The following is a 25,653-nucleotide window of genomic DNA, read 5'->3' as shown; positions in this document are numbered from 1 at the left end:
GTCGGGTGTGCACCGGGATCACTCTCCTTGGCGCTGGGAAAAGCCATGCGCTTCCATTAGGCCGTTACGCTGCTGTATCCGAGCGGCTTACAAACATGAAATAAACTCCCCGGCAGGACAGACTGGTGGTGCTGCCTTCTGAGGAGGAGATGGAGCACAAAAGAGTGATTCGTCTGTAGCCGTGGCAGGACCCAAATGAGGGCTCGGGTTCTTCACACGCTGGGTCCCATTCCTGTGTGGAAACCGTTGGGCTGATTCACCCTTGGCATCGCCCGTTTCAGAGAACTGCGGAGTTGGTCTGAATGTGTGGTCTTGCGTTCTTGCGTGAACATACGTATTTTTATGCTTTGACGTGTTACCGTTTTAACTATGTGTTTAAGAGGAAGCTGCTAACGGATGTTTATAGCTTGGTGTAATTCATACGCAGTTTTATTTTGCAAAGGGAGATGGATATATTAAAAGTATTTAGGCGTATTTTAGGGCATGTGGATGCCGGGTGAGCGCGATAGCGTATTTGGGGTGTTTGGGGCACGTGCATTGCGGTCGGCGCTGCCTGCCGAGGTCTGTGCTGGCCGTTGGGGTGAGTTGGGGAGCGGCGGCGAGGGGTCTGCTCCCGTGCGGTGCGTGGTTTTGCGGGTGCCCGTTGCGGGCCGACGGGTCCCGCTTCTCCCCGCGCCGCCGACACCCGCCCGCCGGGGCTCCTGCGCGGCGCTGCGGGCGGAACCCGGGCCCAGGCAAGGCCCCGACACCTCCCCCCCCCCACCGCCCCCGGGGCGTCCCGGCGCTGCGCTCGGGGGCGAGGCGGGTGCCGGGTCGGCTCCGAGGGGTGCCGGTGGGGCGGCCGCCAGCGCGGCGGCGGCGGCACCTCCCGCCCGCCCCCGGCCGGTAGCGGCGCGGCGCGTCAAGGGTTAAGGCCGCGGCGGCGCTCGGCGCGGAGGGATACGGAGCCGGAGCCGTGAACGGGGTGCTGAGGCTCTGTAAGCAAAAAAAATGTCTGCCTGAGGGAAACCCACAAGTTCCTTCTAGTGGGGGGGGGGGGGAGCGCTCGGCTCGTCGCCTCCCACCCAGCCCGCGGCCCGCCCGCCGCCGCCGGACCGGCCCTGGTCCCCGGAGCGTACGGGGGGCAGCAGGTAAGTGTGGGCGGCGAGGGGCCGGGAGAAGTTGGGAGAGAGCGGTGGGGGGAGGGAAGCGGCGGCCGGGCGGTCGCAGGGGCAGAGGCGGCGGCGAGGGGCACGGGGCCGCGGCCGGGCGGGAGCGGGGCTGCCCGGGGGCCGCCGCGGGGGAGGCCGCGGCGGCGGAGGAGGAGGCGCTGCTGGGGAGCCCGAGGGGCGGCAGCCGGGGCCGGCTGCCCGGGTGGCGGAGCGTGCGTGCGGCGCGCCGGGGGTCTCCGGCGGCGGCGGCGGCGGGGCGGGCCGCGGACCCCGGGCGGGCTGCGGCGCCCGGCCCCGGGCAGGAGCGAGTCCCCGCGGGCGGCGTTCGAGGGGGGCGCGTTGCCCGCCGCGCGGCTCCCAGCGCTTCATAAAGGGTCGCGGCGGCCGCAGCCCGGCCCCGGCGCGCCGGGCGCCTCACGAAACTTGGAGGGGAGCGGGGCTGCGGCAGCGCCCCCGCCGCTCCCCCACGGCGCCCGCCGGGCACAAGGGAAGGCGCGGACCCCGCCGCCCCTCCTTCCCCCCAATCCCCCCATCCCTCCCCCCCCCAACCCGCGCCGCGCGCGCGCGCACGGCCCCCCGCCGCACGCGCATTCCAACCCCCCCCCCCTCCTCCCCGCCCGCCCGGTGGCGGCGCGCGCGCCCGGCCCCGCGCCGCGTGTGCGCGTGCGGTGCGCGGGGGCGGCTCCCGCCCCGCCGCGGTCCCGAGCGCGGAGCGGCGGTCGCGGCCCGCTGGGTGGGTGGGGAGAGCCGCCACCGCCGGGGAAGGCGGTCGGCGATAATGCCGGGGCAGAGATGGCTCTGCTGAGGCGCATCCAGCCCCGCTTGTCAGCCCCATTGTTGCAGAGACAGTGAGTCACTTAATCTCTCGCTAATTCCCGGGACTTCGCTGGGCCGCGGCTGTTTATTTGCTTTCGCTTTGCCTTGGGGGGGGGGGGACGGACCTAATTCCTGGCGGCGGCCCCGCTGCGGCGCGCCTGTGCCTTGCGCGAGGTGGGGGAGAAGCGGAATGAGGGAGAAAAGGGAGCCTGAGGAAACTTGAGGCGAGTTGGTTAGTTTGGGGAAGCTGCTGCTGCCGATTCCGTCGGTCCGCCCGGTGAGGCAAGGTGAGCCTCCCCGGGGACTCCCCCACCCCCGCCTCGGGGGTGCAGAGTGCCTGCGGGGGTACCGGAGGCTCTGCTGCTTCGCGAGGGGCCGGCTTCCCGGGGCCGGGGGTCGGCCCCAGTCCCGCGGTGAAGTACTACTGCCTGTGCCTCTCTCCCTGTGCCCTAGAAGGTGATCGGAGGAGCGGAGGAAGATGAATTCCCAGCAGCAGAGGATGGCCGCAATAGGGACTGACAAGGAACTGAGCGACTTGCTGGACTTCAGTGCGGTAGGACATTCTCCGAGGTCTTCTCGTGACTTCGGCGTGGTAAAGCGAGCCGAGGAGTAGGGGCAGCAGTGTGCAGGGCTCGGCTGGGTCCGCCTCAGCCAAGTTGGACACCTGAACTTTGATGTAATGTCTAGACTTCCAGATTTAATACTGGGTCAATTGGTTTAACTGGTTAAAATCAGGCTGACCCAGTGATGGCATAATCTAATAATTAACGTTTGTTAAGCTGGCATGTGGCACTGGTACTTTGGCTTTTCTTTTGGTTTGTTAAAAAAAACCCAAAGCAACAACAACAAAAAAAACCCCAACCCCCAAAACTAATGCTCGTAAATATCAGAGGTTAGTCATTGATAGTTTTGGCTTAGAAAATTATAGGTATTTTCTGTGTGATATTTTTAACAGATTTCAAAAAGGTGCTTGGTGTGTAAACATAGTAGAAAACTACTGCCTCTCAAAGCTGTCTTTATCCAGTGACTTTAAACTCACAGATCAGTAAGAAATATACTTTGAGTAGCAAAATTTAAGGTAAATAACTGTTTTAAATTGCCATAGTAGTACTAGGTCTCCTTTTAACTTTATTTTTTTTTTTAAGTTGGTTGTGTTCATGTAGAAAAGAGATTTTAGTGGTATTAATTGCAAGGAGTACTTTAGCTTATTGGTTTTATGGATCTAAATGTGCATCTTGCATTCTGTTTATTTTCTAGCAGAAAAATGAATCAAATAATTGCTTCCTATTACAATATTTTTTTTTTAAGTTTACATCAATTATGTAGCACGGAGTTTCAAAGCCAATTTAAACACATCTTTTTTTTCTTGTTTTGCAGATGTTTTCCCCACCTGTTAATAGTGGGAAAACCAGACCAACTACGCTAGGAAGCAGCCAGTTCAGTGGATCAGGTAGGATGAATCCGAGATACATAAAGTTCACGTAACCAGGTCTTGATGTTTTAGCTTAGTCTTCATGTGGTCGAAGTATGGTAATCTTTCATTTGTACACATTCTGATAAGACGTTCAGGTTAACTAGACATGTGCTGTTTTGATCCGACTTTGCAACACATTTTGTTAACTTTAACCACAGTTTTCATCTATATGCCTTAGAATACTTGGCCCAGTACAGTGAAATGTTAAAGTGTCTCTAATCATACTGACATACAAGTTGTCTGTTTATCTGTTGTGTTAAAAATGAATGGCTGCTTTGTTTTTGTTTGTTTCATAAAATCAAACCTACCTGTTCAATTGAAGTATTTCCTAGCCCCTGTATGGAAGGGTAAAACACTTACGTCAAATGCCAAATAATGAAATACTCCTGACTCAAGGATATATTTTAAAATGCAGTTCTTAAGGAAAATGTAAGGCTAATACAATTTTATGGTACTGTGTAGTTCTCAAAAGTCTTGACGAATAGAATTCTTTTGTGTTGAACCTTTATCAGGATATCTGGAAAACAAGTAACTGATTTTACCAGTTGCATGTATTTTGTGGCTTCAGTGCCTTCATTGAGGTCCACCTAATGGCCGTTCTCAGAGTCTTTTAAGATAAGCCTATAATGGGAAAGAAGTGCAATTTTTTTAAGATACTTTGTATCATTCTTGTAAAGGGTATATTTATTACTACTTACGAAAGGGAAACTAAAGTAACTTTTTGATAAAGTGTTTTGTTCTTTTTTTATGTATGCTTATTTTCTGTGAATACAGTGAAGTGGTATTTTTGTTTTTATGAATACAACAAAGTGATGTTTGTGTTAAGGTTAATGAAAATAAACTTTTAGACTACCAGTAGAGGAGTGAAGTAGTTGCTTGAAGTTGTGCAGTAACATTGCCTGTTTGCCTCTTACATTGTCAGAGCTGTTACTTTGAGAGTTCAAATGACACCTTGCATTTTAGTGACACTTTAGAATTTTGTTTTTAAAAGCATCTTAAAACTTCTGAATTGTGTAATTTTGCAAACTCTTCAGAGACTACTTCCCACATTTCATTTAATGAAAATATGTAACAAATGTTGTAATTGTAGCATACTTGAAGAAGCATTTTACATTTTCTCTTCTAAGATACAGGTGGTTTTATCTTGCTCTTTGAAAGCATGTCAAGTTTAAATTATTTGCAATAGTAAGACAGCAGATCTGTATATGATATAGTTAATATTTTCTCCTTTTTTTTCAGATACAAATATTCAAGACAGTTGTTTTTCAAAAGCTTGTTTTAAAAGATATTCAGGGAGCTAAAACTTATTGTGGGGAGCACAACCTGAGCATCTTGTCCACCTTTCCCCTGGCTTTTCCTGAACAAGTAGAATAACTTTCTGTTGAATAATAAAGTGTTCATTTTTAGTTTAGCTCTTAGATCAGTCTTAGGTAATGTGGCTTGACCTATTTGTCGGTAGTGTTTCCCCTTCTTTCCTTGGATGGCTCAGGAAAAGAGTGAATGCCAGAATACTTAGCTTTTGGGGAGAAACAGTGTTATTGACTCCTTGAATTTCTTTACCAATGTGGTGTATCATCACGTAGATACCAATCATGAGCAATACACTGCAGCTGTCAAGCTACAACTGAATTCCCCTTGGAAGAGATAATGGTATATAGTTGTGGGTTTTAATTAAAAACATTTCTTGTTGTAGAGATTTACTGGTCAGTGGGATTATATGCCCTAATTCTTATAATGTTATGACCTAAGCCTTGAGCTAGGGGGATTACTCTGCAGGAGTGAGAGGTGACAAACTTTTATATTAGTTGTGTTCTGAGTCAGTGTTAAGTGTTGTAGAAAGACTGTGTTAAGATCATTGACGAAGTATAGGCATTTAATTTCTAGCACTCTGATTTAATTGTGATCTTGCTTTAATTTCAAGTGTTCTGTAACTTCTAGGACAAACAATGTTTGAAAACTTTTTTCACTGCTAGAGGCCACTTTTTAAAGAGAAACGTGAAAGGAGGAGGTATTTATTCCTTTGAGCTACCTAGTACCAAAAAGCACAGTATGCACAGATTCCTAAAAAGTACTTTTAAAATTTTTTCCTCGAATACGGAATGATGCTACCTCTTGCAGAGACTTTCTGTGATTCTGATGGCAATTACAGAAGTGAAGCTTGCTTCGGTATCTTTCCCATTAAACTCCGTTGTTTTATTTTTCTGATGCCTTTACAAGCATACTAAAAGACAGTGTTTTCTTAGTTGGAATAAGAATGTGTTTATTGTTTGTTATTATACAACTCCCTTTTTCTCATTTAAATTTAAACAAATCTGAGAACACATTCTCTGCCAAGACCCCTCTCCCCCAACCTATCAGTGATTTGAGATGCACCCTAATGGCCCCCATTAAGTAGGTGAAAATCAGCTGCTTGTATGCATGGCTCTTAAGAGTGTATATTTCTGGGAAATCTGATATAGAAGGAAGGGATGCTCATGATGCATTTTCCTTACCGCCCTCCAGGCCCCCAGTTGAAAAGGATCAATCAGTTGCTGTTCAAGGATGAAGTTCTGTTTGTTTTTCAGGTGTGGCTTTGTGAAGTGTTGGAAATACTAGGGTGTATGTTATTAATTCTGATGTAACATGCTTGATCTGGTATAATTCTGCAATACTTCTGTTGATTATGCTGTAAAAATATACATGTAATTGGATTGCATAAATAAAACAGCTAATATGATATCTATAATTTGTAAGAAAGTACTGTCATGGATTAACATATGAACATTGTGTTTTGATTAAAAGATAGCTAAAGTCTGGTGTTGGGGCAGGCTTGCTTTCTACAGGTAAATCAGTTACGAATGAAAGCTGCAGATGAAATAAGTGAACTAATCTGATATATTATAGTATCTTGTGACAGTAGCTTGTGTAAGCTGCTGATGAAGTCAAATAACTTGGTCAGACTACTGGTGGAAATAAGCATATTGGAAAAGTAACCTGATATGTAAGTCAGTGAGTTAAGCCACAAAATATTCCTTGTCATACCTGTTGTAATTACCTCTTGTTTAAAACAGAACTTCCCCTTCTTTTCTCCTGCAAAACCAACTTGTGAAGATAAAGCCATTTCTGTCTTAGAAATTGTAGAAGGAGAAGGCAAAGGTCAGAGATGTGCTCTGTTGGCCTTTTTAATCGGGCTTTTTTGCAGATTTTATTTAAAATTAAAATTTTCTGTGTTGTTACTATGGTTAATAGCAGTGTTTATGATTTACAATGAAATTTTGCTTTCTTTTGCTTTTGTCGAAACTACAAAATGTATGCCAATACAAACCTGGATGGTGACCGATTTTGCCCAATGCCCTTTATTTATTACAGTAACTCCATTAAAATCCAGTCGCAGTATTGAGATGCCTGCCATAGGCAATAATAATGCAATTTTCCTATGGTTCCTAGTAGGTTTGATCTCAATTTCAGTATTTCCTGCAATTGAAATTTTTTAGTCTCAGGTGTGGTACCCTAAAATACATCCCCCCCTTTTTTTTTTCTCTTCTAAAGAACTTCTTAGATGTTAAAGAATAATATATCTGAGACAATATTTTTCTATGTGGCCTGCTATCTTCAGTTTTTGTAGCCTCCTCATTGTACCAATAGCATTATTTTTGCATGTGGCTGTGCACATGCATATGTGAGGTATAAGTCAAAAAAGCTGAATACAGACAATGTGGATGTCTAACAGAAAACAAAGTGGTAAGAGTTTAAAGTAAGAGGTACAGTTCAAGAGCGAAGTCATCAAAATATGACACTTGTCTTGCTTGTAAGAAGATTCTTCTGAAGTTCATGAAAAATGAGTACACACATTTGTGCGTGGACAGCTTTGGGGACAAATCCTGTGTGTACCCAGACATTCCTCTTACTAGACCTGCATGTAAAAAAACTTTGAATGTATCTGTTTAGATATCTGTATCAGTTTGGTCCCCTTTTATGCAAATTCAAGAGGCTGCCCTTTCCACTGCTCTCTACTAATGTACTGAGTTTGTAAGGAATGGATTGGGATAGGCCACTAATTAGTGGCTTGATGCAAAGACCATTTAAGTTGATAGCCTGCCATTAACCTGAGTGTCCCTAAATTAGGGCCATGTGTCTTGAGACTGGACACAATGGCAATTCTTTAGCAGGTCTATTAAGTTACCAAACAGTGTTTCCAAAATTAGCAAAACCTGACTTGATTACTGTTTGTCAGTCCAGTAAACTCTTATTTCCTTTTTAGTTTTGCATCAGCAGTTCCTTGTAAAACAAACAGACAAGCAAACAAAAAACCCGAACAAAAAAGCTTGAGAGAGTTACCTGGGTTGGCAGTGTTTTAAATACTGTGTTCATTAATGTACAGCAAGTGTTAAAGAGAAAAGGCACTCAGCCTTGGAGAAGACTACAGAAAGATGAAACTTTATGTATGCAAATAATGCTCCTCCTAACCTTTCAAAATACATTATTTTTTTCTTCTTTTTATCAGAACTGTGATTCCGAAGAAGAATCAGTTCTCTGATATTATTCGATGTGTTTTTCTGCTGCAGTCTCCCATTGAGGTGTAGGAAATTTTCTAGTGCCTGCTCCTAATGCCTGAATTAAGGAGTTGATGAGAGGTCTGGTGTAGTCACATAGTCTGGTCCTACAATGTGTTGTCATGACAGGTCATGACAGACTCTTCAAAAAAAAAAGTGGAAGGCATGTATTTCAGAATTTGGTCCGTATTTCTGGTTTTGTCATCCAAAACATGTTATGATCCTGTGTGTTTTTGTTTGCTGTTCAAAAGAAGATGAGTTTATTGTGTGTTAAATGCCAGAAATCTAGAGTGGCCTGTTAAAATAAACATTAGGTCATGCAGCTATGTGGCTTTTTTATTATTTTTATTTTTGGTATTTAGTTTGTCCTCTAGCTCCATTAAAAGTGAACCAGCAGAGCTGGTAACCTGGTGTTTCATCTTGGGTCTGAGAGATCCTAAATTCTGTTGTCTTCTGAAAAGCCTGGGAAGAGTTGTAGAAGCCTTGTGCTTGAAAGCAGAAAGGTACCCGTAGCTTCTTTGCCCGCTAGTTGTTTTTAGGGGAGACCCATGGATTACCCTTCAAATGGGCCAAACACAAGTGAGATGAAGATTTCAGTCTGGATCCCTCACCTATTGCATTTAGAAACCTAAAAGGGTGATACAGTGCTAGTAAATACGTGACTCTGCAGCTTGCCTGTTGGCAGCCTCTGTCTCACTATTGCTGTCTCTTTTTCTCCTCCCCTTCCCTTGTCTTTGGAAAGGTAAATTGTCAGACACTTACTCCATGAACAGTCTTGGAAAGTACAGCATATAAAAGGGCTAAGTAACTGCTTCCATATTCCTGTTTAAGAAAGAGTAGGGGAAAAAAAAAATTGGACAAATGGAGGGAACTGATCACCCAACTTTAAAGCAGACAGTCTCTCACAAGGTGTTTGTGGTCATGTGGATATTGAGTTTTTTTGTGACTTAAAAAGGGTGGGTGGAGGGGAAAAAGGAGAGGTTACTGGAACAGCTAGGTGTTCTGAATCTAGCTTGGTGAGTAGATAAGTAGATGTTTGACTCATTGCCATTGGCTATGGTTTTGAAATGGCTGTTATCACTTAAGGTGATGGTATGAACCTCATGTCAATTGGTCAGAAATTCCTTGCTGTCTTCCAAACAGCTAATTTTAGAATTTTTAGTAGCATTTGGGCTGTCTTCTGTTTAGAGAGAAGTTTAACACTGTTAATAAGGGAAACTGTAACTTTTGTTGTATTGGCATGTAGAAAGCATTCTTTCAAAAAGTTAACCTTATTTCCAGCAATTAGTTTTCCCTGGGTAAGAGCAGTGATGTGATTGCTGTCTTTACAAGCACAGCATCTATCCTCCAATCCCTATATAAATGTTACTGTGTCACAATGCAAGGAAGATCTTTGCCGTGTTATTTCCTGGTGGCTTCAAAATGTCTGGGGTTGCAGTAGTGCCTTGTCCTTTCCTGATGGGGCACCTCCCACCATCACCCTCCACACCAGCCAGTAGTAGCTCTTTGATCTGCCAAATTTTTCTGATCTATTGTAAGTGATGAAGAGTATCCAGATGCTTTGAAGAGTGGTCTTAATGGCATGTGGGAAGGAATATGATTTGAAATTGCCTGTTGCTGTATTTTTTGATTTACCCAAAGAGCAGTGTTGATATAAATGTAAACACGAGGACTAAGGGTTTGGGTGAAGTGGAGGAAGGATCCTGAAAAGAGTCTGAGGAGAATTTGCGTGTTGTCTAAGGAATTCCTTTTCTTTAGAGAGAAGTATAAATGAGATTCTTGTGTATTTATGTGTCTTTTGATGGCAGCTGAACTTGTACTCAGTCCCTTAATGACTGTAGAACTTTTATTATGTCTGTAGCTTTTGCTAAGGTTTGGGGTTTTTTTTGGTTTTATTTGTTTGTGGTCTTTTTTTGGTCTTTGGCAAGGGAATTTCATGTTAAAAGCTTGTCATTCATACATACATGCCAAAGTTCCCCTTCCCCCCACTTCCTTCCAGCTGTCACACAAACAGGACTTAACCCCTTAGTCATTTTGTTATCAAGTTGGTATGACAGTTGTTTGTCTCAGATAATTCTCTTTTATCCATAGTTGAGCCTATAGATACAGTTATGATTTTCTGTTTATCTACTATATACTGTACTATAAACTTGGTAAACTGTATTTTCTTTAAGTTGCTAAAGATTCAGTGTAATTTTTCATGGTTGAAAACTGTGTGTATTTATTTATAAACAGAAGGATGTTTAAGGCACTAATAAAATACCATATCACTTAGTAAGATTGAATTTTGTGGAGACTAGTTTTAAAATTGAAAGATGTGCATAAACTTTAGGAGTTTACTAGACCTCTTGAGCTGACTTCTCTTGACTGCGGAGATGCAGGGGTTTTTTTTGGTACTCCAATGTTGAAGGATTATGTTTTTGGGGAATCGCGTTGAGCATTTTTAGAAGCTTAAGAAATTTTATAAAAATACCTATAGAGCCAGATGTGATCTATGTGATATAATAAGTAAGTCTTCTATCTTAAATTTTCTTCAAAATAAATATTAGTTTATCATATTTGAAAACTCAGTTTCAATAAATGACTTCATTGAATAAAGTATGTTCTCTAAAAAGCTTTTTTTAGCGGCATTGTCTAATTTAATGTGTTAGCAGTTCTTCAGAAGTATATAGCAAAACTTGGAACAGTTTTGTGTGTTCTGTGAGGAAGTCACTAAATTTGAATAGTAAATAAATAAGAAAAGGCACTATTTTCTTCTGCATGTGAGTTAATTGATGGAGATTGTTGTTGAATACTCATAACTAGTTTTAAATTATGTATATACTTTAATCACTTTTTTGGTCATTAAGCATTGTAGGAAAAGAGGGAGAAGTATTATTTCAGTGCATAATTACAATTCTAAGGACAGAAAATGTATTTTTAGTATCTCTTTTTTTCTGTCTTAAGTAGGGTTGGCTACTCCTTCAATTTGTTGGGTTTTTTATTAATATGAATGTCTAGAAGTCCCCAGTTCTATTGTATACCTCAACCTGATGATTTGGAAGTACTTGTGGACTTTTAAAATATTACAATCCATGATTTACTAGTGGTTGTAGGGGCAAGTTTTTTTTCTTCTATTATGAGTCTAAGATGAGATAATGATTTTTTTTTTTTAATGTCTTGAATGAATGCCTTGTCTTTTTTTCATTTGTAAAACAAAGCTGTGTTTGTAAACACAACATTCAAAAACATAAAGGACATACTTTTTTGGTGAAGATGTTAACGGAATACCAAGAATGATCAGAAAGAGCAGCTTTTGTTATATTTAATAATATCTCACTGTCTTCAGAGGATAATCAGGCTAAAATGTACCCAATCAATCTTCAGGACTTTGTTAGATTATTCTTGTATGCTAGGGATGTGGGTTTTTTTATTTTTTTATTTTTTTGAAAGAAGGAGCTGGAATTGCTTTAAATGAAATAAACTTTGTGTTTTTACCAATGGAATGCAGAAAAATATTGATCACATCAAAATAATTGTTGCTGGTGTTTTAAAGAAGGACTTGGGATGGAGGGTGGAAGAGGAAGAGACTGGATAAAAAGGGTTTACTTTACAGCCCTGTTAGTAGGGTAATGTTCTCTAGGAATGCTAGTAAAACCTTAGCATAAAGCTAAGTAAGGTTTGTCTTGGACAGGGAAGTTGTATGCTTCCATATTAGTGCTATGGAAAAATTAAAAAACCGCTCATGCTATAGAATTACATTTAAAACAGAAGGAAAAAATTGTACATTTCTTCTATTACACACAATTTGTCTTTATTGGTAAGTGGAAAATAGGTGGATATTTTTTACATCCAGCTGACAGTTTTGAATTAATTTTTTTTCTGAAGTAAATCTTGTTTACTGCTGTGGACCTGATTTCTTGCTCCTGATCTTCTACAGAGATTGCTTATATTGTTTTTTTGTAAGCATATGAGATATTAGTTATGCTTTTCAAGTCTGCTTTTTTTGGTATTGCAGACTGTTTTCTTTCTGTACCAGTTGTAGCTGCAGAAATGGTGGTAATCTCCATGTCTTTATCAGGTTGTTAGTTACGTGGAGTTCTAGTAATAAGTTGAACCACTTGCTTTCGCTGTTCTACTTTCCTTTGCATGAACAAAACTGCAGGAAACATTTTGTTTGTGCCTCGTCTCTGGAAGAGCTCTTTGCTGCTGATGAAGATGAAGCAGTGGTAACATGGACAAACTTCAGTTAGGCTGGACTGGAGTTTTATATGGAAGTGTATTCTGAGCCTTGATTTGTGAAAAATACATTGTAGATGGTGTATTTTTTCCCCTTTTTAGATGTAAAGATGAATAGGCAGAACTAATTTTTGGAAAAACATACCTAGTAAAACAAAATCCAAATTTGGTCATTTCTAGCTGTGTACATTTTGCGGGTATAATACCAACTAATATCAGACCGTGAAAGTGTGTGTTCTGTGTGTTAAATTAAATTGAGTTTAAACCAGTTTACCCTTAATTCAATGTAAGCAAGAACTTGGTCTGTAGCATTACCTGGTGTCTGTATTGATTCTGTTTAGAGTATGACCAAAATATATTGCTAATTTTAATATGTATATCATTGTCTTTGGAGAGTGAATTGATATACAGTCCTTCTGTCTTCTTCCATGTTCAGGTTTTACGTACAAAATCTTTAGTCTATTGAGTGGTTCCAAGTCTTACCTAAAATAAAACCTGAATGCACATTGGTGGTACTATCTGCATTTTTAACATCTATCTAAAAGTCCAAAATAAACCGTTTTTTCACTTGAATGAGGAAATAAGAAGGGAACCAGACAGAAGTTTTAGCAAAACAAAACTTACTGAGTGTGATTCATACCTATTAGTATATAATGTGTAAGAAAAACATAAAAGAGTTTAATTTAAAATAACATTGCTTTGCAAACTTGGTTTCTCTAGTTCTGTTGGAAAACATGTTTAAAGCCTAAAAGATGTAGATAAATCCATGATAAAGTAATTGAATTTTGCATTTTGCATGCTGCAGGGATGTCTTGCAACCAAATATCTCTTGAATTTTCTACTGTGGTGCATTAGTGTTAGTAGGATGCTGTGGAGATAAATATGCTTCTGAAAATCCTAAAGTATTTTTAGTCATGTGTAGGAGAATGGAATTCACTGTTTATATTTTTATTTTTTGTTTATTTGAATGCAAGATACTATTGTCTTGGTGTTATCCCAAGAGCTATTGTGGCCGCTCTGTGAAATGATTAAACCAGACAGCTTTGCTTGTAGGACAAACATTTTTTTATATTGTGATGTTTCGATGATTTTCAATGCGACACCTATCCCATTACAGTTTCTTTATGCAGCAACTTCATGAGTCATAATCCTTGCAAAAGAACACAGCTTAAAATAATCACTGATTGTTTCTTTGCAATTCTGTTCACTGCCCACTGCAAATAAACAAGAGCAGAAATGACAGTATCATTTAATCCTTTAATGTTGCTTTTGACGTGCAAAACATTCTCTTGTAATCGAGAAGTAATCCATAAGGAGGGTAGCTGCTCTTTCATCTTCCTGAATGCTAAATGAAGCCAAGGCTTTTATGAAGAGATGGTGATTTAATGAAGATGACCGAGTTTTGGAGTAATGAAAAGCTTTTGTATATTTCTAAAAATGGTGCATGGTGCTTACTACTGCAGAGTTCAAATGGCTGCATTTTGTAGTATGTCTTTGCAAGATTAGTGCTTGCGATGCTTAGATGCAAAGTGATTGAATGGTACGGTAGATCAAAAATTTTTCCCTTAGTTTGATTTTTATAAAAGAAATGCACATCTCTGCCACTTAATGTGTATAAATGCATGTAATGTCTGACATGTGTTCTCTGCTCTGTGTAATGCTTTTATTTTGGTAACCTTGAAAATATCTCTGATATCATATTCCCTTGCCAGAGGACAGCAATAACCACACAAAAAAGTGGAGCATGAACTTTGTCAATATTACTTATGACAGGAACATCTGAATTAGATATCTTTCTTGCAAGAACTTGTAAGATGCTGAATTTAAAAAGCTCCTCAACTCAGAAAAAACACCCCCCCCCCAAAACCCCAAACGAAAAAAAAACCGTACAAAAAACCAAAGCACCTCCCCAAAACCCAAACAAACCAAAACCCCCATCTTTTTTCCCTTTCATTTGTTCATTTCATTAGTTTATTTGGAAGATTTTTTAATTAATCTGTAATATTACTACATACAAAGCAAGCTAGATAATGCCTGATACTTCAAAAGAAAGCGGAGAGAGGCTTTAAAGGATGAGAGCCCATATCCTCTCCAGAACATACTCCCCCAACAGTCTTTCAGGCCTTCATGAATCAGCCAAAGGGCCTTTTATTTTTCCCTCTCTGTAAGTCAACTCCTTTTTCTTCCACCAAGATTTTAAAGGTTGTGATTCTTTACAAAAAGTTTCTATGTTAGTCTTCAGTATATGAGCACTGTACAGTACAACCAGAAGTAATCTTAAAGGTTGCTAAACTATTTTAGGGTTGCCAGGAACGTAAAGAATGCGACCACGTTGTTACATTTCTCATTGTGTTACAGGAAAGATATATTTGACCATCTGGGGTGAATGAACTTAGGTGAGCAACAGCAGGCTGTTTTTTTGAAAACTGTCATGTAATAAAAGTGCAGAAATGGCTATGTAACTTAAATTTCCTTCTTATCCTTTTTAATGGTTTGAATTGCTGGCTGGTCCCTGTGTAGTAGTACACAAACTCTTACAAGTGTAAGAGTGATATATATGGAACGGATGCTTAAAACTCTACATGTTACGTGAATAAATTTCAAGACATGTCAAGGGTGTGCATTTGTGAGTACATTTCTGGGTAGAAGGTGAAGCATTGTAAGAGATTGCTTTTTTTTTTTTTTGAGTGATGCAGTAAAACCAGAGTTTATATTTATGTATGTCCATTATACTCATTAAACCCCCTTTATTTTCGAGGTACTTGTTGAGTACTGAATAATAGTTTCAATCATCTGCTTACTTATGATGTACTAACAATTCCTTTTTCCTTTTCCCTCATCCTGTTAGGGGAAATTGGGATCAGAGAAGAGGTAAATGCCTACATATGGGAGATGCTGTGTAATGCAATTTATATTCTATGCTAATGGTTATATTCCTTTTGGCCTTTGAATAGTCTATATTTGTTTTATAAAATGAATGGCATTCTTTTCTCCTAGATGCAGCTGTTTATTGGTAGGTAACTTAAGTGCCCCGTGAACTATCATCAAAAAAAACCTGTTTTGTACCTTATATTTCTGCAAGCGAAAACTGGTATGTATATGACAATGCGACTTGTGCTGCAGTGAGGAATCAGTCGGAGTTTGGCCATCTCTCATGTATATGTCATAGGTTGTCTCCAAATTGGATACTGGAGAACATGCTGTTGCCATAGCAATGAAAGTCCTTTTGAAGGCAGCATTCTTGGCAGAGCTGTTGCATCTCCTCAAGTGCTTGGTGCATTGATCTGTAAGTACCTTGTCAGTATTAGGACATAGCTGTAGTGAAAAGAGCGGGAAGTATAGATTTCTTTAAAATAAACGATCATCTTCTTTTCACAGCTAGTTGTTGCTTGAACCCCCCAGTTCATAAAGCTACAGCTTTTTAAAATCTTATACTGTGAACATTTCTTACATTTAATATACTTAGCTTGAATGCACGTGTGGATTGAGTTGCTGTTAACAGCTAACTAGTTTTTATTGCAAAAGTATCACTGTATGGCTTTCATAGCTTCTTGCAGTACTTGTCCGTTTTAGTACTTGGAAAATATATTTTTAGAGAGTTTCCTCCATGATCTTGGTTACCGCAAAACAGTTGTGAAAATATGCTACTTTATTTGTAATGCTTTTCAACTTGATGGTTTCCTTTTTTTCTAGGTAAAATGGTTGCCTTGCTCCCGTATTAGCCTTGCATTTAGGGTTCCATAATATAAATAATAGGAGAGATCACTTGTGGGGATGTGAAGTTCTGTACTTATTTAGAAAATATACCTTACATAGGATCCCTTTTTCAGCAAACACGGCTAGATTTTTGTGTATAAATATTTCCTCCTCAGAGTGTGGTTTTGTTACCAAATTAAGAAGAGGCTGTGAATTTCTTGTGTCCCATCAGATATATAATTCTTGATAAGTGAGGTTTTCTTCTCCAAGATGAAGTGTAGGCGTTCAGAGACAACTTGTATAGTGCAGATACTCTAGACAGCAGTAACATCCATTTCTACATGTGCTGTGAGGATGGAGTTGATTAATTTTCTCCTTATTTGAAAAGATCAAACAATTTTTAAACTGAGGAATAGAAAGACAAAGTGAAAACTTTTCTAAGTCAGGAGACAATGTGATTAACGCTGTACAGCATATTCTTTCATGTGGACTGGGATTTCCATGTTTAAGTGTTCCTTTATTACTGAAAAAGCCTCTAGAAAAGAAGAATTTTGAAGTCACTGATATAGATTGCTCCATCCTTTGCAGCTTTTTATGTAACACAGTCTATAGCTTTATCACTTTCTCTGAAATAGTAGATACAGATGAGAATTAAACAAACACTTCATTCTTCTTTTTTCTCCTTCCATCTGAAATTAAGGAAGAATGTAATAATTAATACTTTATTTGTACTTGAAAAGAACTTTCTGCGTGCTGTAGCAGATGTGTGCATGTGCCATACTAGTGATCTTTAGCTTGGGTTTTGTTTTTCAATCCCTGCCCCCTCTTGCCCCTTTCTCAGAGGAGGAAAGAAGCATCGCTTCAGGTTGGCTTGGCCTTGGGAAGCGTTACTGAGCTGCTGCTCTAAGCAGTATAGACAGGACTTGTTACTTGCACTTTCTACATGTGTTGGTCTAACCTGGATAGACAAGTCGTGGTGTAAGTGACCTTGGCATGGTGACCAGATCTGGGTCCAAGGAGAGGTTAGGATTGATTACACTGACAGTGTGAACCAAGGGAATTAGACTCTGCAAGGTGTCTGTTGTTTTCCCTTTTTAAGCAAATTTAATGCTGCATCAGCAGACATGTACTGAAGCTCTCTAGCTATCATTGGGAACGAACGCAACATTAATAACTCAAGTTTCTTCTGCCTGTTTTGCTGGTTGGTCTCAAGTCATGTTTGGGGAAAAGAGGTCTTGCACAGCTCCAACAAAAGTTCTATTTACATGTCCTTTTAGCCTTTGAGTCAATTAATACTGACTGAGTAGGCACTGGTTTTGGACTTGTGGCAATAGGTTCACTGAAATACATTGAGATAAGCTCACTGTGTTCTGAATATGTAAGTATGTATTAATACTGGCCTGATTTTGCCAGGCTTAGCAAAGATAGCATTTAAAATTAGTTTAATATGACAAGTTAGGTATTTATCTTTTGAAATTCTAATTCTGAAAGAATTTTATACTTGGATGACTGATTCTAAAGTTAAATGAGCAGCTCATGTAATTCATGTAACAAGCTTCTGTCTGAGATATTAAATACTTTTCAATATCCTTTGGTTTTGTTTCTGTCTATGCTACTGTTTTATCAGATCCGTTAATTCAGTATTCCATATCCCTGTATTTTATGAACAAAATACAAAATTCTCAAAATGTGATTTTTTTTTTTGTCATAATGACTTTTAAAATGAGAATTCATATCTAAAAATTCACTAGGAGTAGCAGATTCCTAGGAAATATTATTACTCACGTGATACTTAGTGCTGTTATTTTTGTAATTTAAGTAAGCTAAAGCAGACATTAATATATCCATCAAAAACTTTTGCCAAGATTGTATTACTGCATAATGAAGAGAGGATAATCTTGAGTTTTAAAGGATATAGCAAAGGGGCAAAATTTCTGTTTGTATCTTATTGCATAGTTCCTGTGTCCATTTGAGGAACTGCTTTTTTCTTTTCTATTTTCCGGTTTCCTCAGCTGTAAAATGAGGGCCAGTGTTCACACTGTAGAAGAGACAGTGTTTTTTAACTTCCTCAGTTCAGGGAAATGGTGGACTTGGAATGGGTTGATAGGAATAACTTCATATGACCCAAGCAGCGCATATTTTCAGTGTTAATATCCACTCCCTCCTGTTGTATATAATGTTTATGTCTCTGCTTGTTTAATCTTTTACTTACGTTGATAAAATTTTTGGCTTTTTCTTTTTCAATTCAGTTCTTACTGTATCTAGTAGAAAGCTTTCAAAATATAAGTTCTGTTATTTAAAAATGTGGAAAAGCAGATTTCTGTCTAGGACTCATAGCAATGTTCCAGAAACTGTTCAGCACACCTTCACAGATTACATATGCTTCTCATTTCTGTAAATTTTATTTGAATCTAATCTAAATAAGAAGTGTAGATAAATATATTTGCCTAAATTTCTTAAGGAAGAAAATTACTAGTCTAAAAAGGCTTCCTGATACATAAACAGAAAACAGCCCTGTCCATAGCTGTCCTTTGTATTTAATGGATTAAATTCAGTTTGACAGCTGTATATATGTACCAGTGTCTAGCCTATGGCCATGATCTAATAATCACGGATATAGTAACAAGTCATCTAAAAAGATTCAGTAATCAAGTGGGTTTTTTGACAAAACCTACTCTGACTGAAACAAGAAATGAGGCTGTGTTAAATGTGACTGCATTTGCTACTGTGCCTGTATTCTGAATACTAATAAATACCCTTTGGGATGTCGCAGACAGAACCTGCGCTTTAACAGAGATGGAAAAGCTCTACAAGAGCATGTGTTTTAAAGTTATGGAACAAATTTGATCTAACCTAATGATCATGAAGAACTTGGTTTCAAAACATTAATTTCTTCTTCCCCTGAAGTGCTTTTTAACTTGTTTGTTTCTTCTGTCATAAAAATAGTTGCATACCATTAAATAGAGCCTTTTGTGAAATACGCAATTCTTATATCATAATTCTGGTATGCGAAGGGAAGTTTAAGAAGTACTGATGAGTAAATGCATGTCAAAGGGGAAGACCTCAAGCACTACAGATATTTTGAAAACATACTTTATATACTAACAGTGTGCTTTGGTCTCGATTATGTTTGACTAGTAAAACCTACGTTGTACATAAATATCCTTTAAGAGAAAAACAATGCCTTGGCCCTTGAACAATCCTTTGTAACGCAAAATTAAACTAGTGTATTTTGCCAAACTAGCATGTTATGACTGTTGTTTTATATTTGGTTCTAGCTTTTGGAAAAAAAAAAAAAGCTGCTTTACATTCTATAAACCACAGTAAAATCAACCAGGTTGGGATAAAAACAAGTGTTCCGAAAATTGTAACTTTGTTCTCACTTTTTTTACTTTAAATAGAATTCCTGATATAGCTAGCAGGAACAATGTTATAGAAAACACTGAAGGGGGAGAGAGTGTGAACCAATTTAAGGAATTAAACATTGCTTTAGGAAGGTGAATTAACTGTTCACCCCAATTTATAGGTTACGTTTTAGCAACTTCTGAATGTGATGCTTATAAGGCTTTTTTTTTTTTTTTTTTTTTAATCATGTCTGCTTTCTCATCTTTTTGTAGTTCAAGTGATTTGAGGTACTTATTTTTGAACTTCACAGCAGCTTTTATGAGAAGTAGGATGTTTGCACTGAAGCTGGTATTTGGGGAGACACAGAAAGCTGGGGAAATCAGGAGGCAGAAGTATCTTCCAGTGGAGCCCAGAAGATTGATCCAGTTGAAACTGTTAGTGTGGGAAGGTTATTTGCTTTTCCATGTGCCTGATTTGCAAGAAACTTTAGGGATTCTTACAACTTTATTTGTTGTTAATGTGCAAGGTATATGTTTGATCCTTTGCTGTTTTGTTATTGTAGATAGATGTCTTCAACTTGTTCTTGAAGAATATTTGTTTGAGTTAAGTGGTAATGAAACAGAATATGAAAGCAACTTTCATATTTATTTTGGCAGGATTATGTTATCCAAAAACTCAGAACAAAGCTTAAGATCATCAACATTTATAAAGAGTAATGTTCAACTTTGAAGCTGGGAGACAAAGAACTGTACTACTCTGCCCTGGGCATTCTTCATGCAGATGGCCACGTCCATTCCCATGCACTTATTACTGTCCACTACCAGGTTTCTGTTACTGGTTTTGGTAGTTGGGGTTGCCTTTGTTCTGGCCTTGAGGTGGAGTACTTCTCAATTTCTGAATTAATTCTTTTTAATATGAACTTAGCTCTCAGTTCCAAGGAAAAATAAAGATGAGCTGTTACAGAATGATTGTTTTTGGTAACAGTTAGTGGTGCTGCTTCTAATAGTAAGTATTAATGTAATCATTAAGACTTTCTTAATATAATTGCCGTTGGGTAGCAAGAAACACAGTAAAGTTAACTTATTTCGCACAGGGTAGATTTGAATTTATCTGTATATGTTCAGCTGATGTTTAATAATTTTTTAACTTTCTTTGGTCATTTGCATTCTTCTAGACTTGCTTTCATCCATGTCATTAACTGCTTCTAGGTGCACATGATTCCTCCAGGCATTTGTACAATATGAACCAAATGAATGCCAGTCCTGAACATTGTATTTTGTGTTGCGTTTTTCACTTTCAGTTAATCTTCCTAACATGTCTTGATGGACAAAATGCCCAGGGACAATTCAGTTAGCTTTCTCTTTCATTGCTGTTCTGGTGCTGTGATTTTTTTTTGATACAGTGGTGTCTTGCAGAAGTGATATTTTTTGTGTGTGTGTGTGTACAAGAAAAGAATACATGATACATGGAGTGGTATGGACAGAAATGCTAAGAATAGTGACAGTGTTCTGAAATATATTTTGATTCACTTTTACTGTATGTGTATTCTTCCAGAATGCCTCAAATGAAGATTTTGATAATCACCTTTAAGCAGTTTCAAATCTTTTTCCTTTTAAAAAATCACTTGTGTTACAGTTTCTTCTCACATGTATACTTCTGGAAATGTACAACTGATGGTGTAATTGGGAGGCACAGCAGTGTCTGCAATCACCCCTGAACCAGTGACAGATTTAGTATTTTGAGACTGCATTCTCATGGGGCTAGGAATAGGCTTTTAAATATGTTTTTAGCCTGCTTTTTCCTCTGAAGCCTCACGACTGATTGACTTTAAATGCAGACAGATTAAAAAAAAAAAAAAGATAATTATTTGTTTCCAGCCCTTTTGGGAAATGATCTTTGAAATACACAATATATGGAACTAATTGGCATGCATCCGGAATTATACTACTGAGAATGATATTATTATTTCTTCTTGGGAAGTTTGTTGAACTTATTCAGATAAAATTTAACAAGATAGGGAATGACTTCACTTCTCAGAAGTCTCATGCCTTTTCTTTGAAAATCCTGGGCACCTTTATGATGAAATGCAAATTTGGTATCTGTATCTGTTGTATGAGGCCTTTTTTGTTTTCCTTTAAAAAAAAAAAAAAAAAGCTTAAAAATGTAAAGCATGCTTACACTTGTGAAATACCACGTTGTGTTCTGTAACAGTAGTAGTAATGAACAAACTGGAAGTGAATAAGCACTAGAGGTATCTAGTGTCCCGCTTCTGTCAGCACTGAAATACTGGCCACCTTTCCTCCTTGATCTTGCTCTATCACGGTACACAAGTGGGCTGAGGCTGTGATGTGGTTGCTGAATCTTTAATTCTGGTATAATCTCATTTCTCAGGGAAAGGAATGTCTCCTTTTCCTTTATCCAAAACATTTTTAGTCTTTGTGTTTTGATTGTTATCTCTAAACACCTGTGGAATTTTAGTAAGCATTTGCTAATTCAGTGAAATTTGTTAATTTTTGTCAACTTTGTCACTTTCCACTTACATAATTCTGGGGCTTTTATCTTCTTTTAAGTTCTGCCAGGTAATCTAGTGTTAGTATTTTGTTTCTGCATAAATTTATTCCAATTTATCACAGCTTCTTAGAATACCTTATCCTTCCTAATCGCCATAGAAGCTTGCTTTTTCTGCCTGGTTGCATTTACTTCGGTAGTCTTCTGACATTATTCTTAAGTGCTTTTTGAATTCTTTATTTTTTTTTTCCTTGACCTTAAGTGAATTGATAGAGTATGTCCAGTTAGTATTTCCTTTGTTTGTTTTCCCAGACTTTAGATTAATTTACGTTTATCTCAGTTCAGTAAATGATGTAACTTTAGACCAGTGAACATGTCAGTGATATTACCTGTATGGTTACAAGTCAAGCACTTATATACCTGGTTTAGTTGGGGAGTTTTATTTGAATCATGTATAGACTGCAAAAGAAGTATTGATATTTTAAAGTTCCTATGAGACTAAGAATTTTATACCTAATACAATATACTTAAAGTAGTGGCGTTACGTTTATAGGACAGGATATTACTGTTGGAATTTGGTCTAGATGCTGGATTAACGATCCCATACTATGTTTGTATTAAAGCAGCTTGCATGCTGGCAGTTTTCACTCTTGTGTTTACGTACTTTGTGTCTAAATTCACATGGTCTCAGCCATTTTGGGACTATTGCTATGTATTCTCATTATTTCTGTGCTATAACTTTTTCCTTTGAGGGAAGGTAACTGTGTGGATTTCTGTAAAGGGTGTCAGTGAACAGAAGTTATTGGCGTACTGGCTCCAGTTGTGCAAATAAATCTTCTGTTGCTGTCCCACAGTGAACAAGCCTTTGCTTAAGTGGCTTGTCTGGTTTTCTTCCTGCCTGCGACTGATAGGAGTCGGGCTGACTAAAAGCCATTTGCTTGTACAGCTAGCATTGCACACGTGGTGGGCCTTGGTTGTGTTTTACTTTCTGTAGTGAACAAATTCCTTCTGCTCTTACTGCCAGCCTGGTTTTGATAGCAGAAAGAGGCTGTTAGGGTTTGGCTGTTCAGAGGCAAAGAGCTCAACCAGGGTGCTAGGGTTTTTTGGGGTGTGGAAATTTAGGTTCAGAAACTTTGTCATCTGCCGATCCATAACTCCGTTCTAATGGCTTGGGGCAATGCCAGTTATTTGGAAGTTGTTGCCTCTGACCTTTTGTGTTTGTTCAGTAGTCATTCACTCTTTACAAGATCATTTGTAGGGAAACAGAAGTCCAAGAGAGGTGTGCTTTCATAGCCTGTAAATTGTTCTTTATTGCTTTTTGGACATGCATGTGGCCTGATAACCGGAAGTGCCTTGCAGATGCCTGTGTATGTGGTCGTGTGCGAGGAGGGAGCTGGCTCTGTTCTTAAAGTACGCTCTTCTCAAAATGCCTCTGACATACTTCTTCAAGTTGGAGCTCTGTTTTAATAGGACTGTTCAAGTGTTCCTGTGCTGGATATAACACACTTTGGCCTTTTTGTCTTTGGCCTTTCTGTTTTGACTTTCTGTTCGGGGATTTTGATGACTTCTCTAAGCGCTTCCCTCTAGTGTTCCTTAGCATTAGAATTAGTGAAAGTAGTCCTAGGAAAGCTTTTGTGCTCATTTGTTTCAAATAAAATTTAATGATATTGCATGTCCATAAAAAATGTTTTCTGTAAAATGTGACTTGGACCTGGGAATGGAAAACTTTAAATGTCATGGTAACACAGGGTGCACTGCAGTGAAGGAAGTGTCTTGGTAAGTGTAGATTTTGTGAAGTAGAAGTTTACTGAGTGTGCATACGTTTCTGTGAATGTGACTTCCCTTTCGTGTTGTCAGTGCTGACTGTGAAGGTACTTACATGTAGTAAGTTGCTGCATATTATTAAAAAAAAAAAAAAAAAAAAACCAACAAAAAATCCATTTTCCTTATGCAACTTGTGATTCAGCTGTATATATCTGGATGTCTGTAGTTAGATCTGTGCTTTTTAGGAGTGACAAATTGATTAATAAGTTTGCCCTTTGGTTTTATATTGTGGCCTGTGACAAGTTGTTAAAAAATACCTCTCAGAAAGGAGCTGTACTTAAAACTCCGCTTTTTATTATGACAATTAGAAGAAATGGATATCTGGCTGTGGGTTTATAATCTACTGAAAGGCCTGCATGTCTTTTGAATTCAAATTAAAAGCATTAATATATTTTCTGCAGAATTGAGTTTTCCTTTTAATTGAACAAACAGAAGAAAACCTTTTAGGTGCTTCAGTTTATAGAAGGGAGGGCAGTTTATAGAAGGGAGGGGATTTTTAAATTTTATTTTTTTTTTTTTTTTAGTAGATGGTGGCAAGAATGGGCGACTAGCTTGCATAAGGGTATCCTTGTTTTAGTTCTTCCTCCTCAGCACACTATATGCATTGCGCATGCACAATGACCTCCTGGTAACTCTTATAAATAAAACGGAATTTATCTGTGCATCTATGGTTTGAAATGTCATTTAGAGAAATAAAGACTTCGACTGGTGTTGACTTAATTGATGTTTTGATTGGACAGACAACCAGGTGTGAAGTCAGATGATGTTGGCTTTTGTTTTAGGCTTTTAAAAAACGTTTTTTCTCCCTGCCCCCCACCCCCCCCCAAGCCTGGGGATGATTCATGCTGAGATATTAAGGCAGTATTATTGTATGCTGAAGTACAGTTGTACAATTATTTTAATGTAAATTTAGTTACTAAATCTAGCTAAGAGCAATAAGTAAGTACGATGTCAGTAGAACAGTCTATATGCTGTTTCTCACTGCTGACAAATCTGTTTTGGAAAATTGGTGTCATTACTAGTCTAGATTATCTTCTGTAGGATTGTTTTCTGGAGGGATGCAGATGATGATACAAGAATAGCTATGTATGTATGGGGTGGGCGTGAGGTTAAACATGCTCAAAATTGCAAAGGTGAGGAAACAACCCCAAATATTCCTGATACTTACAGGTTCACTGTAGTACTTGTTGTTGTGTACTGGTAGAGGGGATATGTGATTGGAGCGCAGGAGTGTTGGGTTTTGGTTCCCCCCCCCCTTTTTACTGCCATTACTTAATGAATTAATGGCTACAGTTCTTGATATTTATTTAGTCTGCCAGTTTGCTTTTCCCATAGAAGATCATAATATCCCTTTTTCGTTGCATTCGAGAAAAATAAACTGTTTTGTACTGAGTTATGTATTATTACTGATTAAATCAGTATTATTACTGATTTCTTTAAGGGTACTTGACATGTGGCTTAAATTTTCCAGCCGTGTGCTATTACACTGTAAAAATGCTGTCATTTTGAGAAGTGAGATTTGCAGGAAGGAATAATATTATTTACTAGATAAACTCAAGTGTTATCTGCCTTATAACTGTTAAATGGATCATAGAAACTAGAACGCTGCTACCCTAAAACTAGTCACTTGAACATGGCTGTTTTATAACTGATGTAAAATTTTCAGCTACATCAAAAATATACCATTCTGTTGGTGTTTTAGGTACTAAGCTTTGTCACAATACCTTCATTATGAGCTTAGGTTGGTTTTCCGGATCGTATGTAGTCATCAGGCTTTACATTTCATTTATAGAAAATGCTTATGAGCACCTTTTAATGTACCGTAATCTTATTAAACCAAGTTGCTGGTGTTTTGCGTTAGGTTTGTTCTTTGTATTCCTTCATGCTGAAGGATATAGTTGATCATAAATATAGTCTTGACTATTTTTGATTTTTTAAAAAAAGGTAGCTTTGTAAGTACTTTGAATTTATACTGGTATTACATTTTGTTGTGTACGAAAAGTAGTGCTTTGCTATGTATTTACAGTTCTTTAGCATCTGACTCTAAGTTATATTTACTTTTAAATTATATATTTTGGGGAATGTTTCA

The 25,653-nt window shown here is 39.0% G+C and overlaps 1 protein-coding gene across 9 annotated transcripts in view; it reads left to right on the top strand.

The window, feature by feature from the left end:
• The first annotated feature begins 971 nt into the window (after positions 1–971).
• TCF12 (transcription factor 12) overlaps positions 972–25,653 on the top strand; it is a 175,984-nt gene continuing 151,302 nt past the window's right edge. For 2 of the 9 annotated variants that reach the window (XM_030016099.2, XM_030016091.2), the window contains exons 1-3: positions 975–1,130; positions 2,421–2,520; positions 3,345–3,417. In XM_030016099.2, coding sequence (XP_029871959.1) covers positions 2,446–2,520; positions 3,345–3,417 — 148 coding nt within the window. In that variant the 5' untranslated portion in view covers positions 975–1,130; positions 2,421–2,445. Of the gene's footprint in view, positions 1,131–1,839; positions 2,000–2,420; positions 2,521–3,344; positions 3,418–25,653 lie in introns of those variants that run through there. The other 7 variants (XM_030016097.2, XM_030016100.2, XM_030016095.2 and 4 more) reach the window with 7 other exon arrangements.

This window comes from Aquila chrysaetos, chromosome 5 (assembly GCF_900496995.4).
Source record: "Aquila chrysaetos chrysaetos chromosome 5, bAquChr1.4, whole genome shotgun sequence".
NCBI lineage: Eukaryota > Metazoa > Chordata > Aves > Accipitriformes > Accipitridae > Aquila > Aquila chrysaetos.
The sequence above is the reverse complement of the archived record's forward strand: the minus strand, read 5'-3'. Positions and strand labels throughout refer to the sequence as shown.